General features: G+C 43.6%; 1 protein-coding gene across 1 annotated transcript in view; it reads left to right on the forward strand.

Annotated features, from left to right (window-relative positions):
• Positions 1 to 661: 661 nt before the first annotated feature.
• Positions 662 to 15,073, forward strand: part of EIF4B (eukaryotic translation initiation factor 4B) — a 32,460-nt gene continuing 18,048 nt past the window's right edge. Inside the window, exons 1-4 of the mRNA XM_035101883.3 lie at positions 662 to 688; positions 3,019 to 3,069; positions 10,923 to 11,054; positions 12,760 to 12,968. Coding sequence (XP_034957774.1) covers positions 676 to 688; positions 3,019 to 3,069; positions 10,923 to 11,054; positions 12,760 to 12,968 — 405 coding nt within the window. The 5' untranslated portion in view covers positions 662 to 675. The remainder of the gene's footprint in view (positions 689 to 3,018; positions 3,070 to 10,922; positions 11,055 to 12,759; positions 12,969 to 15,073) is intronic.

Genomic DNA, 15,073 nt, shown 5'->3' on the forward strand with positions numbered 1-15,073 from the left:
CTGGGGGGACACCAGCATTTAAAAATGCTCCGATGGCAGCACCAACGAAACATGTCCTTTTAAATGTGTTTGTGGGAGGATGGGATTATTATGTTTTTGTTTTTATGTGTTTTTATGTTGTGAACTGCTCCGAGATCTTTTGGTGAAAGGTGGAATACAAATTTAATACTGTAATAATAACAATAATTATTATTATTCAATAAGTTAAACAAAATAGATACTGGGCTCATAGAGGACCCCGAGGGTCTAGTGCGACCCCCTGCAATGGTCGTGAGGCGTAGCAGGGGTAGGTAGGTGTGGCCCACCTTACCAGTAAAGCGAATCTTAAAATGGCAAAAACACGAGCCGCACCCCGATAACAGCTGCCCTCCACCCACTGCTGCGCAACACCCTCCCAACTCAAGACGCCGCCGACGGCGGGGCTCGAACTCTCCGCCTCCCCTCCGTTCGACGTGACTCCGCTTTCCCTCGCGCTTACGCCCGACCGCGCGACCACGCCTCCTCCCTGGACTGAGAACCGCAGTGCCAACCCGCTCCGTCGGCTTCCCGCTCCCTCCGCTTTTCTTTTTTTTCGGACACGCCCCCCTCTCGGAAGAGGAGGAGGAGGCGCCTCTTTCGCTATAATCACGTGACGGCCGCATCCGGGCCCTTTCGCCTTCTCTCCCTCTTCCCAACATGGCGGCCTCAGGTGAGCGGCGGTCGGCAGGGCGCGTGGGCCTCCGGGTCCAGGCAGGCCAGTCGGCAGCGCCGGGCTTGGCCTCCCTCCAGTGCCGGGAGCGGGGCGACGGGAGCGGGGAGCGCGTCCCCCTGAGAAGGCGGCTCTCAACCTCGAGCCGCCCGTCCTCTCTGCCCGAAGACCTGAGCAGGCGCGCGGCTTCGAACGCGGCGGCCTCGCGCAGTTCCCGCTCCGGCCTGTTGGTGGGGGGGGGGGGTTGCGAGAGGGGGAGGGGGAGGGGGCCGCACTTGCGAGCTCCGTCAGGGAGGGAAACGGGGGGGGGCGGCGTCGGCAGATGGTACCTTCAGCTGCGTCCCAGTGCGCAGGCGTGGCGGCGCGCGACAGGGCGCTGGTGAGGTGGGGAAGGGAAGGACCTGGGCGGCGCCCACGTGGGTGCTGCTTTTGCTGACTCTCCGCCGCCCGTGCTCTAGGGGCGTGGCGTGGCGGAGGCTGCGTGGAGCTCGTCGGCCGGGGTTTGCACGCCCCGCTCCGCCTGTCTCGCCGCCGCCCGCGGCAGCGGGTGGCATTCAGTGGCCCACTTTCCCCACGAACCCACCCGGCGCCTGGCTGCCTGCCTTCTCCCCCACCCCGGAAAGGAATTAGTAAAGCCGAGAGGTCAATCGGGAAGCCCTCCTGGACCACGAGCTCACATGATGGCCTGGGCGGGGGTGGGGGAAGTACTGTAATCTCACTCTCGGCCCCTGCCCGGTCCTGGTTTGTAATTGAGAAAACGGGCCGGCCTCAGAGAGCTGCTGTAACGGTTGTTGAGAGTGTACGTGCAAAGGGCTTGCGCTCTCTCCATGAGGGAGAGAAGTTTTCCATGCACGTTCACGGCCCTTGATCTTATTGCCTAGTATGATTACCTTCTTGCCTCCTACTTTTCTGTCCCCTGGCTTCTCTGGAGGCCATGTTCTTGCTCTTTCCCAAGATGGCATTCCTATTTACGCCATTGCAGGATACTAGGGAAGTGTCCAGGCTTTGTTACAGCCCTTATAACACCTGGCATATAGGGCTGTGTACCGTTTTGTGTGGGTTTGGCCCAGTCATTTTGCCACTTTGTTTCCTAGTTCCCTTCCTTCACACAACCCCAGTCTTGAAAAGATTGACTTTGTCTATTAGTGCAGCAGGATGAGGCGGTAGAATGACCTTCATAATGGAAAGGGGATCATATAAAATTCCCCTCTATAAACAACACCCCCAAGTAGAAAATGAGCACAGCGTAAAATCAGGCTGGACTAGAAACACTTTCTGATATGCTAGTATCTTCCTTACATTTAATCTTTTATCATGGGGGAAGATTCAGAAATGGCTTTCCCTGCCTGCAGTCTGGAGCGATGCAGCCCAGTCTACCATTTAATTCCCCTGCATGTGTGCTGTGAGTTGTAAGCTATTTCTCAAATATAAGATTTACCCATCAAATGCCTGGAATGCTGGGTCTGTTGTGGCCTGACTCCTGCTGCTTGCATAGCTTTGTCTTTGCTGGAAGAAACATAGGAACAGTTGGGTCTACAGGATACGGTACTACTTATGCTTTCTGTATGCATTTCTGCTTTAACATAAAATGAGGCTTCTCTTGTTCTTTGCACACTACTTCCCTATTTTTATGAGGACATAGCACATTGCCATCTGTGTAGAAGATGCTTGTAATGGATCATGGTGTGTCTTCCTGTTGGAGAGTTAATTTTATTTCTGTGTGTTGATAGTCTGCCAAGCTCTAGTGTAACATTTCCAATTTGTGTCTTGGATAATGGAAAATACATCTGCCTAAGATCCACCTCAGGATGGAGTTGATGGGCTTTGAATAGGTTATTGATTTGACTTTGAAAGGCACCTCTTTGTTCCCTCCATTGCCAGGTAACAGGTTTGCTGTTTTTGCTTTTCATAAGGTGCAACTCTTCCATCTACAGGATATGTGGTGACACTGATAGCTGTGTTCCATGGAACTGTGTTCTGCAGGCACATTTCTCACCTGTACTATCTCCACATTAAAAAAGATCTTTACAAATTGATACTTTCCAAATATTATTGAAAATATTAGATTGTTCTGCCCCCAGACTGGTATTTGAAAAACAGAGTAGCACTCAGTAATACAGAAACTGGGCATCATTCATTCCGCAGTATCCTGTCCCTAGGGCACAACATCCAGAAGGCAACAGGTTCCCTATCCTTGGTGTTTAGGTTCTCATTACATGTTGAGCTTACCTCCCACACTACACTTTTTGCAGCCCAGTTGCTTGTCTTTGGTGGGGGGCATAGAGTATCCCTTCCCTTGTTTACTTTATTTCAACATTCCACTTTCTTAGCTCCTGGAGTGGTTTCCGCTGCTGAAAATGGAAGCTCGAGGACTGCTCAAGGTGAGGAGGATTTTAGTATTTCATGTTTTTCTTTTGAACTTCCTTTGGAGTGCCAAGATAATGTGACATATTTTTAATCTCTGAATATGGTTCACATAACAGCACAGGGCATCCCTAAGAATTAGGGAGGAGCACTGCAGCATCTTCCATTCAAAACAAAAGTGGGAAGGTTTCTTGTGTAAGTGTTCTTTGTGTCTGTCTGCTTGGGTGATAAGTTATTTGTGTCTGTTTAGATGTTGTGGGTCGATCTCTGCCAGGCATGACTTTTTCCCAGTGGTTTAGTATGATGGCTGACTTCCATATGCCTTTGAAATGCACCAGACTGCACCAAATAGCTGCACTAAAAATACTAAAGTAAAAAATGGGAGGGCACACCTTCTGTATCTTGTTAGCTGGATACTATAGTATTGCAGTTAACCAGACATAATTCCATTACAATTCTACAGTTTACTTTGAGACATTTGCTGCCAGAAATGAAACACCTCTGTCATAATGGATGGTCTTTGCAGAGATCAGGCATTCTGTTGTTTGACTCCTAATGGTACGACAAACCATTGCAAATGCTTCGAGAACTAGTGTAACAGAGCTCCCCCCCCCCCGCTTCCCCCAAATCTGTTGGAGGGTTGAGAGAACTCCCAGAACAGCACAGCATGCGATGGGAAAAGGGGGATGGGAAAAAGGGAGATCGTTCAGCCTGGCAAGCAAAAATGCTTGTGTTAGCACAGCATTGAATTCTATTCTCTCTAAGTCTGAGTCCACTGTGAAACTGATTGGGGGTTTTAGCACCTAGGGTACTTAAAAGGGGTTGAGCTACATACACAGTTTTTATAAGTCTTAGCTGGAATGATGGCTTTAAATAATTTACCTTCTTGCCAAAGTTTTGAAACTACTGTTTACACAACTGTGAATCTTCTGCATCTTGTGTAGACACAGTGGGCTGTGCAAGAAAACACAGCAGAGCTTGAAACCTGGTTGCATTTGTTTTTCATAGGTTAGTGCAGTGTATATTAATCTAGTAAGTTTGGCAAGCTTCCTTCACTTGCACTCTTAATTGAAAAGAGAGCTAACCCATTTCCTCTTTTTTTAAAAAAGGTAGATATTCCTTTGTCATACTGCATTGGCATACTGTAGTGCATTTATTCATTAGATTTTTTTAAAGTTTATATTTATTGTCAGGCCTTTGTATAAGGGTTGATTATATATGCTTGTGTTAGCCTTTGAACAAACCTGCAAATTGGGTTAGGCTGAGAGATGGTGACTTGCTCAAAGAATCCTTATGAGCATATATTTTGTGCCCCCGCTGATAAACTTGGTAAGCAGTTCCATAAAGCTGTGTTATGATAGGACAGGAAGACTGTATTTCAACAGCAATTTTGTCTCTGGCTGCTGCCGCCGTTTCAGCTAAGTTACAGGAATTGTATCTATTCTTGACAGTAGCTTTTAGGTCTTAATTTCTGACCCAGTTCTTCAGAACAAGAGATGCCATGAAAGCAGCCTTGCAGGTTTAAACAATGTGGGCATAATGGGGTCTTGTTTGGCAAAATTGGAGTCTCAAAAGAGCCTGGAGTAGATACTCTTATGAAGACCGTGAACTGAAAGGACCACAGATGTATTTTTGAATATTCTTATCCCAAAGGTGGTGTGGACGAGCTATATGTTGGAGCCTTTGGACAGCAATGCAGAAAGTCCTGGTTTTATTGCATGCTACAAAGAGGTTTCCTAAGCTACACAGTTGACAGTACAGTTGTGCTTGTGTAGAAAAGTGACCAAGACTACATCATGAACTACTGTAAGATAGCCTATTTCAAATACTGCCTTTCCATGAGCAAGCAAATAATTTTGACCCTCAAATAACTTTGACCCTACCCCACCGGTTTTTGGAAAAATAGGAAGCTTTACAAGATTGTTGTAAGGATGTTCTGTATTTGAAACACTAAATATTTCAAATATTGTGTATTAAATTGGAGTCCTGTTTTAGTATATGGGCTGTACAAATCTGTCATACTGGACACGGATAATCTCCTTGTCCAGTACTTACCCTGAAGGGGTAGCAACTTTCTAGGCTCTCATAAAGTCTTTCCCAATCCTGCTGTTTGTTATACTTGATGACTGTGATTAAAACAGGAGCCTCACATATGCACAGAGCACACAGCTTTTCCTCTTTCTAATGGGACCCTTTACAGTGAGGTTTCCACTGACAGGCATGTTGATCTCATTGGAATACCAGTCTCTTCTAGTCACTGGGAAATGGAGAGTCTGTTTGGGAAGCTCAAAAAACATACATCTCCAAAGTACAACGATGATGAGACTGTTATTCCCTCACTGTAAGTAGGCAAAGCAGCCTATGTTTGAAGGGTACGTTTAATATATTCTGACAACCTTGCAATGAAGTCACAATGTGATGACATAATTGAAATTATCACAATGTGGAGGCAGATAAACATGACCCTGTAACTTTACTGTAGGATTTGCACTCTTAATAAGAGAGGGGAGGGAGCAAATATTTTAAAACCATGCCGTTTATCTTTGGTCAAGTATTGGCCAATTACTATGCAGGTTGCAGAAGAAAGTAAGTAAATTAAATGGGTGTCCATAGCTCAAAAGCATTAGGTGTTTCCAGTCCATAGCATTGGGTCCATTTCCCATAGCCATGGCCTTCACACAGGGAGTAGGATTCTCTGCTTGCTGATGGTGTAGGGGACAGGATCCAGCCCTAGTCGAATCTGTAGTCTTGAAACAGCATTGAGTGTGGTATATAATGAATCACCCTATCAGCAGTGAATCATAATGCTTTAATGTTGCTTCTTCACCAATTACTGTTGGTAATTGCAGTGGAAATATCCAGCTTGTTGGTCATCATGGCTGCAGCTTTACCGAGTAATGTAACCATGAATGCAGAGTTGAAGCTGCTTGTTTTCATGCTCCACAATTCTTTCCAAGATAGACTGTTCCTGAGAGGGGGGAGTTCACGAGGGCTACATACACACACACTTGTTTTACTCCAGGACAAAGGTTTAAGGAAAACGGAGCAGTCAGTGATAAGTTGCCAAGATGTGAGTAGTAAGTGGCTGTTCAGAACATCACTTGGCATGCGTGTGAGTGAGGATAGATGTCATCATAAGTCATGGAAATTCATATGCCAGGTTATGTCCTACCTTTTTTCTTCAAATTATGCACTATTATTTTGTTTTTATGGCTGATAAGTTTTAACAATATGTTCATTATTGTAAGCCACCCAGAGAACTTTGTTTTTGAACGGTATATACAGATGAAACTCGGAAAATTAGAATATCGTCGGAAAGTTCATTTATTTCAGTAACACAATTTAAAAGGTGAAGATAGAATAGAATAGATGCATGACATGCAAAGCAAAGATATGTCAAGCCTTAATTTGTTGTAATTGTAATTATTTGTCGTTAGGCGGGTCAATTATAAATGGAATGTAATTAATGAAATGTAATAGCGATGTTTATTTTTGTATTATTGTAACTATTTGTTTTATTACTGTGGAATTTCCAAAAGAAAGCATTTGTTAAAATAAAAATAAGTTGCATTACTGAAATAAATGAACTTTTCGACGATATTCTAATTTTCCGAGTTCCACCTGTAAATGTAAGTACAGTGGTGCCTCGCTTAACGAATGTCCTGCTTAACGAAATTTCCACTTAACGAAAGGATTTTTCGAGCGGAGGTTGCCTCGCTAGACGAATTCGTTTTATGAAAACTTCGTCTAGCAAATCGCGGTTTCCCATAGGAATGCATTGAAATTCAATGCGTTCCTATGGGCAAAAAAAATTCAATGCATTCCTATGGGATTCGCTAGAGTAGACGAATATTTCGTTATAAGAAAAGACCCGTGGAACGAATTAAATTCGTCTAGCGAGGCACCACTGTAAATGAAAGGACAGTGAAAATCAAGGGTTGTGCAAAATTTGCCTACATTGGTGCAATAGTAGCTGATAAAATAGAGCTGCTGTGTAAATATTAGGATAGTTATTCTTCTGTTATTCATCGCTTCTTTCAAGTCTTCTGTTATTCATCGCTTCTCCTGCTAGCGGCCTGGGAATGTTATTGGGCCATGGTGCTATACAGCCTACTGGAGCTTCTCAATTCGTTCTTGCTGGGACTGTTAAAGGTTCCGTCCCCCCCCCCTCCCCGTACGTATAGAACTGCCTGTATAGATAATGATAGTAAAATTTAAAAGGCCTAAAGTTAGATGATCCACAAAACACAAGTGTGGTCACTGGAGAAGTGCTTTTGCTGGTGGGTCAGCTCCATGTAATAAATAGAATGTTGGGCTTGTTTATTAGAGACCCAAGTTCAAATCCTTACCCCATCAGTAAATATTGTGGCTGTTGCACAGATCATGTTTTTTGGTATATAACTGTGGTGTGAATGTTACAAATAGGGGTTTAATAATAATAATAATAATAAATAATTTATTATTTATACCCCACCCATCTGGCAGGGTTTCCCCAGCCACTCTGGGCGGCTTCCAACAGAAAAATAAAACACAGTGATCTATTAAACATTAAAATTAAACATTAAAAGCCTCCCTAAACAAACCTGTGTATTGGACGGTTTCTTTGTTGGAGAGCCAGGACTGACTACAGCTTCCTGTTGAGTATGCTTTGTGACGGACCTGAGAGAGTTCTTCTTGTAATCTGTGAAAAGCGGTCTCTGGCTACCATTGTCCTAATCTTTGCACCCAACTGTCTTGTAGGCTGTGAGAATAAGTGAGTTGAGGATTGTAAAACATTTCTGTACACTGAGTAGTCCTGCAGAAATGAAAAATGATTAGTACAGAACCCATCCATTATCTAATATTTCAGTTGCATAGAAAAAAAATGCCCTGAGACTGGAGATGGTAGCCTTCCCTGGTAGAACTTGTGGTTTGCCATCCTCCAGAAAGCCACTGGTCAGCTGAAATATCTCGCATTCCTGTAAAATGGGTGAATGAAAGAATATGGTTTTCTGATAGAAACTGCAAACATTTTTTGTGTTCAGTGTTTGGTGAGCTTTCTAATAGCTGATGAAAAGACTGCAATTTATAAATGTAGGTTTCCTGCAGTGGAGGAGAGGTAGGAAGATTTGAGCAGAGGTCATGTGAGTGGGCCACGCAGTCTCTCCCCGCTTCACTTCCCACCCAGCTCTGTAGCAGATTACTTCTTTTTCCATACTTCTTTTTGCAAACTAGGGGACTTTCCAACCTGGTCTACCCTTATTCTGAATAGAGTTCCTGCCCTTCTGTAGTGCTGGGAGACAAATAGAAGCTGTGTACAAGGTCAGAGAGATTGTATGGCAGAGCCTTGTCTCCACCATCACCACCTACCTACCGGTAGGAAAGGCAGGTAGGGGCTTGCTGTTGCAGTAGTACTAAGCTCCAGGTGTACTTGGTGCATAAGATCACAGGCAAGAATCCCCCTTTGGGGTGGGCAGGAAGTCTTCTGGCAAGCACAGGTTGTTGCATGGCCACCAAGGCCAGCTAAAGCTTGCAAATCCTTGCTTATAAAGAATTAAACTGACTTTGCCCACCGTTCCTCCCTCTCCCCCAATTTTAGCTCCCTTACTCTTTTCCCCTCTCCGGGTGTTTTATCCTCCAGCCAAGGACAGCATAATCCTACTATGGCCCAGTTAGTCACCTGTCATAAGGGGGAGTTTGTGCTTCTAAGGAACAGAAAGCGCATTACTCTTCTGAGAAGTAGGAAACACTGTGTGCCCCTTTTACATTGGAAAGGATGTTCCCTAAAGACATTTCTGTGGCCTCAATAGTATCAGTTCTTCCAGATGCCTTCTTCTAGAGGCTGTTCCTCTGCTTACAAGTGTGCCTTCTAGCAGCACTGTATGGGCCAACAACTTTGGTATATAATATTTCAGATAGGATAATCAAGCTCAAAAACTAGTCTTTCTTCCATAACAACAACAACAATTTAAAAAAGCATTTAGGGTAGCATTTTTCTCTGTTTCAAATTCTGGTAGCTCATAGCAAATACCCTCCCATTCTGTCTGTCTGACACAGGGGTCAGCAACCTTTTTCAGTCGTGGGCCGGTTCACCATCCCTCAGACCATGTGGTGGGCCGGACTATATTTTGGGGGAAAACATGAACGAATTCCTATACCCCACAAATAACCCAGAGAGGCATTTTAAATAAAAGGACACATTCTACTCATGTAAAAAAATGCTGATTCCTGGACCATCCGCGGGCCGGATTGAGAAGGTGATTGGGCCGCATCCGGCCCACGGGCCTTAGGTTGTATACCCTGATACATAAGATAAAGGGCAGACTTCCAAGAATAAAGAATTTTATGCTTCTTGGATAGAAGGTTATCTGCTCTGTGTGTAGGCTGTTTTCTACCATTGTTAGGAAGTGCTGTTCCCCTTGCCAAGGCTTTAAGGTTTCCTCCTAAGATCTAGAAATAGGTTGAATTTTTGCATTTATTTTTGACATGGTAAAATCCCAAAGGTGTTCTGCAGAATTTTAGTTTTTATTAGTCTTCATTACATTTCAAAACTGGGAGTTTCTGTGGAACACATTTGATACAAATAGTGATCCTGTGATAGAAGTTGACTCATGGTGATTTTTCCACCTATAAAAATCAGCGTGGCCATCCAATCTGAGAAATGAGATTTTTATTCATCTATGAAAGTACATGATAAAATTTTTGTGTTACACTTCCTTACATTTTACAGGAAGGGTTTGCTTAATGCTACATTTAAGGTCAATTTAAACCACTTAGGTTGGATAACAAGCTTCTAGGGGTTCCTACTGTTTTCTAAACCCTCAACTGACATCTTGAATGTTAATTCTAGCATTCTGTGTATTGAGTAGAGGACTTTTGCTAGATTCCCTTATAAGCAAAACCACAATGTAATTTTTGCTGTGCCATCAAAATATATAACAATTAAGGTGAACAAAGTGGCAGTTGTGCTCTTTGTGTTTAGCATTTTCTATTATAAGTTCTACAGCATTCTTTATCATTGGGGATCCCCAGGAACTAGGACGGTTCTCTTGAGTTTTACTGGAGGCAGAAACTCCCCCAGTGTAGAATAAGAGACCTCCCACAAGTTCCATACAATTGACAGAGAACTATGAAGAGTGGTCTTACATAGAACTCTGCATTGGCCAACAGTTCTTTTCTCTGGTTTGTGGATTCATGGAGGCTTGTTAGGTATACAGTACAGAGTTCTCCCTGATGTTTACCTCATTTGTAAAGCCATTGTGTGACTTTGCTTAAGCTGAATAGGGAGTAGGCTTCTGGCTCAGCAGGTAATCTGGACCCAAGATGACTTCTCTCTGTCCTGGTCCCATTTCTGGGCCATCCTGCCAGCTTCTTTCCTTTGTTAAATGTTGCTCCTCTGAACCCCAAGAAGGGAGCAGTGGAGTCCTGCCTATGAAATTCTCTCCTAATGGCCAAATGAAATGCCTCTCTGCAAACACTTTCCTTTTTTACAATAGAGAATACCAATACTTTCTTGACTTACCAAGAACTCATTATAAACTATATTCTATGGATGGGACTGTCACAACAGGAAAATGATGGGGAATGAAGTTGTACAACACTTTGGTTTCTACTGATTTTGAAATTGAATCTGTTTGAATTCAAGTGTATGTTTTGGTTGTGCTGAAATGTGTGATGGGGTGTTGCAGTGGAAAAGTGGATTTGTAACACAATTTCTTCCTGTCTTAATGGCAGTTCCTACTGTCTCTTGAGATCGGTTGGTTTGGTTGGTTGTGTTCAAATCAGAAGTAGTAGACTGATCAGCATTGTGTATGCAAGTGAATGGTAAAGGACAATAGTGATTTCCAACATTTTGAAGCGGCTTTTGTATCACCTTTTCTATATCTTACAGCTAAGAAGAAGAACAAGAAGGGGAAGACCCTGACTCTGACAGACTTTCTAGCAGAGGATGGCGGTGGTACTCCCACCTTTGTTCCAAAACCAGTTAGCTGGGCAGATGAGACGGACGATCTGGAAGGAGATGGTAAGATAAAACATAATAATGGTGGTTTTTTTGGGGGGACAGGTTGCTTTGCTTCTGCTGAACAGTTTCTAGGTGTCAGTGAGAAACATCCTGGAGTTTCTTCTAATCTTGACTTTTCAGCTATTATCTCTCTTTCCTCCAAACTGGTGTCATCCATTTGTTGTTGGACTGCAGTCAGTCCCAGTCAGCATTGTTAATAGTCAAGGATGATGGTGGGTTGCAGCCCTACATCTGGAGGGCACCGTATTGGGGAAGGACTATACTAGCAGTTTCTTGTTCTTGGCTTCTCTGCTGCATTTTTGTAATGAATTTTGGGTAAGTAGTTAATTTTTTTATTAGAGAAAACAATATATGTGTCAACTAGGACAGCTATGGAAATTTCCAGCCATGGTAGGAAGCCAAAATTTATGTCCAAGGGGTTGGGGTCTTAGCTCTGCTGTCACGCTGAGCTTTGGGGGTGCTTGGAGCACTTAATAAAGTAACACAATTTCAGAGCTAAGGTACCATATTCCTCCCCAGCACTGAGTATTTCTGAAGCTATCACAAGCCCCTCCCCATTTCTAATTTGGTGGGCTTTTGGCATGCATGCAATGACATTTAGCAGTGTATCTTCCTAAGAAATACAGTCCATGGAATCTTTATGAGCATGCAGGACTGTCACTTGGCTTCAGTCACAAAGAGAGTGGCACTCAGGGTGGGCCCTTATTATGTAGCCTGAGGTTGCAAAAGACTGAAGTGTTGCTGCAGCATCTTTCCCTGCACATGGAGGCACTGGTTCATTTAGAATACCTCTTTGTGATCATGATGGGGCCACCATTGCTGCAACAGCAGTTCCGAGATCCTCCCAAGGTGTTGGAGAGTCACCACAGCCCTCAGCTACACACCTTGAAGTGAACATTTGTCAGCAGTCATTGCAAATGCCGCTAATAGGGAGTTGCTCTTTAGGACAGTTGACTGCTTTTTTGCCCTTGTAGCAACAACCATTTCCCCTGCATTCTCTTTGAGTGGATGGTTTGGAACCAACTCCATGTGTTTCTGCGAGTTAGAATGTGGAAAATTGCTTATGAAGTGGCATGGCATTTTTATTGGGCTGTTGTTTGCTTGCAAAAAGAATAGTAGAATCATAGAATTGGAAGAGACCACAAGGGCCATCCAGTCCAACCCCCTGCAGGAAATACCACCAGAGCATTCCTGACAGATGGCTGTCAAGCCTCTGCTTAAAGACCTCCAAAGAAGGAGACTCCACCACACTCCTTGGCAGCAAATTCCACTGTCAAACAGCTCTTACTGTCAGGAAGTTCTTCCTAATGTTTAGGTGGAATCTTCTTTCTTGTAGCTTGAATCCATTGCTCTGTGTCCGCTTCTCTGGAGCAGCAGAAAACAACCTTTCTCCCTCCTCTATATGACATCCTTTTATATATTTGAACATGGCTATCATATCACCCCTTAACCTTCTCTTCTCCAGGCTAAACATGCCCAGCTCCCTAAGCCGTTCCTCATAAGGCATTGTTTCCAGTCCTTTGACCATTTTGGTTGCCCTCCTCTACCCATTTGTGGAGGTTTGTGGAGGTGGTCCTCTTGTCTAATAGTGACCAATCCCTATACTTGCCTCGCTGCCGACAAGTCAAATGGAGGCTGGATACGCTTTGCTGTTCATTGTAAATGCTGTGTGTGTTTGCTAATGTGTAACACTTTTCTCTCCTAGTTTCTACCACCTGGCATAGCAACGATGATGATGTTTACCGAGCCCCTCCAATTGACCGTTCCATCCTGCCTACTGCACCTCGGGCAGCTCGGGAGCCCAATATTGACAGAAGCCGTCTCCCAAAGTCACCCCCCTACACTGCCTTTCTGGGAAACCTGCCCTATGATGTATCAGAAGAGTCCATCAAGGACTTCTTCAGAGGGCTTAATGTGAGTATTTCATGGGTAGCTTTAAGGTTCACGTTCTGGTAGTGCCACATGGAATCCAGCGAAAGCATTCAATAAGAATCTAGGTATTTTTTGTGTCACCTTGAGAGGATAGCAGCATTATCTTAAGCTGTGTGAAAATGGTAATGTCAAGAGAAACTCCGCATACGCCTTGTCTTTAAAGATGATTTTCTGGTATGAAACTCCACAGGAGTTTCCCTAGCAGTTGGTAGAAATTCCAGGCCTCTTTGATGAAGTGAAGAGCGCTTTATAAAGTGAGAAGAATGATCTGGATTTTTATATTGTTTCTAGCTTCTCAATACCTTACAGTTTGGAAGGCAGCAACAGACCCAAATCTACTATTTTCAAATAGCTTTATGCTACATAAACCTCTCAATTGTAAAGAGTAGTTTTCTGCTTCTGGTTAGCCCAAAGCAGGAAGCCACCCCTTAAAATAGTGGTGATTGGTCAGGGTTCTGGTGTCCAAACATCTGGCAGGTACAGGCATAGCTCAGAAATATTATGGATTCAGTTCCAGGCCACCGCAATAAAGCAAGTCACACAATTTTTAAGGTATCCCAGTGCATATCAAAGTTATGTTTATACTGTAGTCTATTAAGCCACCCCACCCCAGTTGCAGGGGTAGGAGGAGAAAAACCTGTCTCCAGCCCGCTCCACTCCCATGGCTAGAAGAGGAGGGGTGGTGGCACCAGCACCGGGGGGTTTCCTTCCTTCCTTCCTGCAGCTGCACCCACATTCTTGTAAGGAGCAACATCTGCAAAGTGCAATAAAGCAAGGGTATGCCTGTAACGCCTCCTTTAAAAAAATATGGAAATAGATATCATTTGTGCACCTGAAGATGTACCAGCAAGAACCACTCTACCTTCAAGGAACTTAGACTTTGTGTGTTTATTTTTCTGCCCTGATGTCAGAGTAGTAGTGACACTGTGCTTCAGGAGTCTGGTTCTCCTCTCCCCCAACTTGAACAGAATTTAGATTGGAAGGAGGCAAGGCCAGAACAGTAAATTGTGAAGAGATGCAACAGGCAGTTTTTGTGAGGTGTGCTCAGGATTCATGTGAACTGCTATTTCACACAGCACATGAGTGTTTCTCTTGTAACAGGGTTTGGGAATTGTACCTCTAGTGATTTAGCATGCTGGAAAGACAGATCACAATTCCCAGCAGACAAGCCTCTTGTTTTGAAATGATGTACATAGCTTGGGGCTTAAAGAGAAACAAGACAGGTGCGATGAAACTGCATTTGATGTTGTGAGGAACTTCCTGTACATTAAAGGAAAGCATCATTGATCTTCTTTGTTGTTACACCTATCTTGAGTCAAGCTCCAAGAAAGATCTAACTGTCCCGTGGTGGTCAAAAGCTGATGAAGATTCTTCCCTGCTAGCCATTAGTCTAAATATATATTTGGTAGCTTTGATTTCTGCTATCATAGCAACGAATGTGCAGTGTAAATAGAAATGTATTAGCTTCAAGTGATCTGCTGGTTGGTTCCAATCTACCTTCTGAGTACTCCTGACCTAGAATAAAGTTAGCATCTTTTTAAGCATGCAGCCTTTATTGAAATCAGGATGGTTAAGACTGCAGTCCTGTATACACTTAGCTGAGGTTAAGGCCCATTTAAGTTGCATAATAGTGTGCTCGAAACAAAATTGAAAAAATTCCTTCCAGTAGCACCTTAGAGACCAACTAAGTTTGTCATTGGTATGAGCTTTCGTGTGCATGCACACTTCTTCAGATATTAGTTGGTCGCTAATAGTGTGCAGTAAAAGGTGTGTTCCTCCAGTGTTTCAATGCCAGCTTATAAGGGAAACAGAAACAATAATTGGTGTTAGTGATGTGTGTGTAGAATCAAAGAGTTAGGATAATCATTCTGTTGGTGTGAAACACCAGAGTATATTATGTGGTCTGATTTAAAGAGTGAAAATCTATCACCTGCGTCCACTCCTGCCTTTCTCTTTTCAAGTGCCCTTATTGCTATTACTATTTTTTTAAAGGTTTTTTTCTAACTGCTTTGAGGGGTTTTTTCTTACTATCAGCAGTATATAAGTTTTATGAAATAAATGAAATAACATTATTTGTTTGTGTTTTT

This window comes from Zootoca vivipara, chromosome 2 (assembly GCF_965207765.1).
Source record: "Zootoca vivipara chromosome 2, rZooViv2.hap1.1, whole genome shotgun sequence".
Classification (NCBI taxonomy): Eukaryota; Metazoa; Chordata; class Lepidosauria; order Squamata; family Lacertidae; genus Zootoca; species Zootoca vivipara.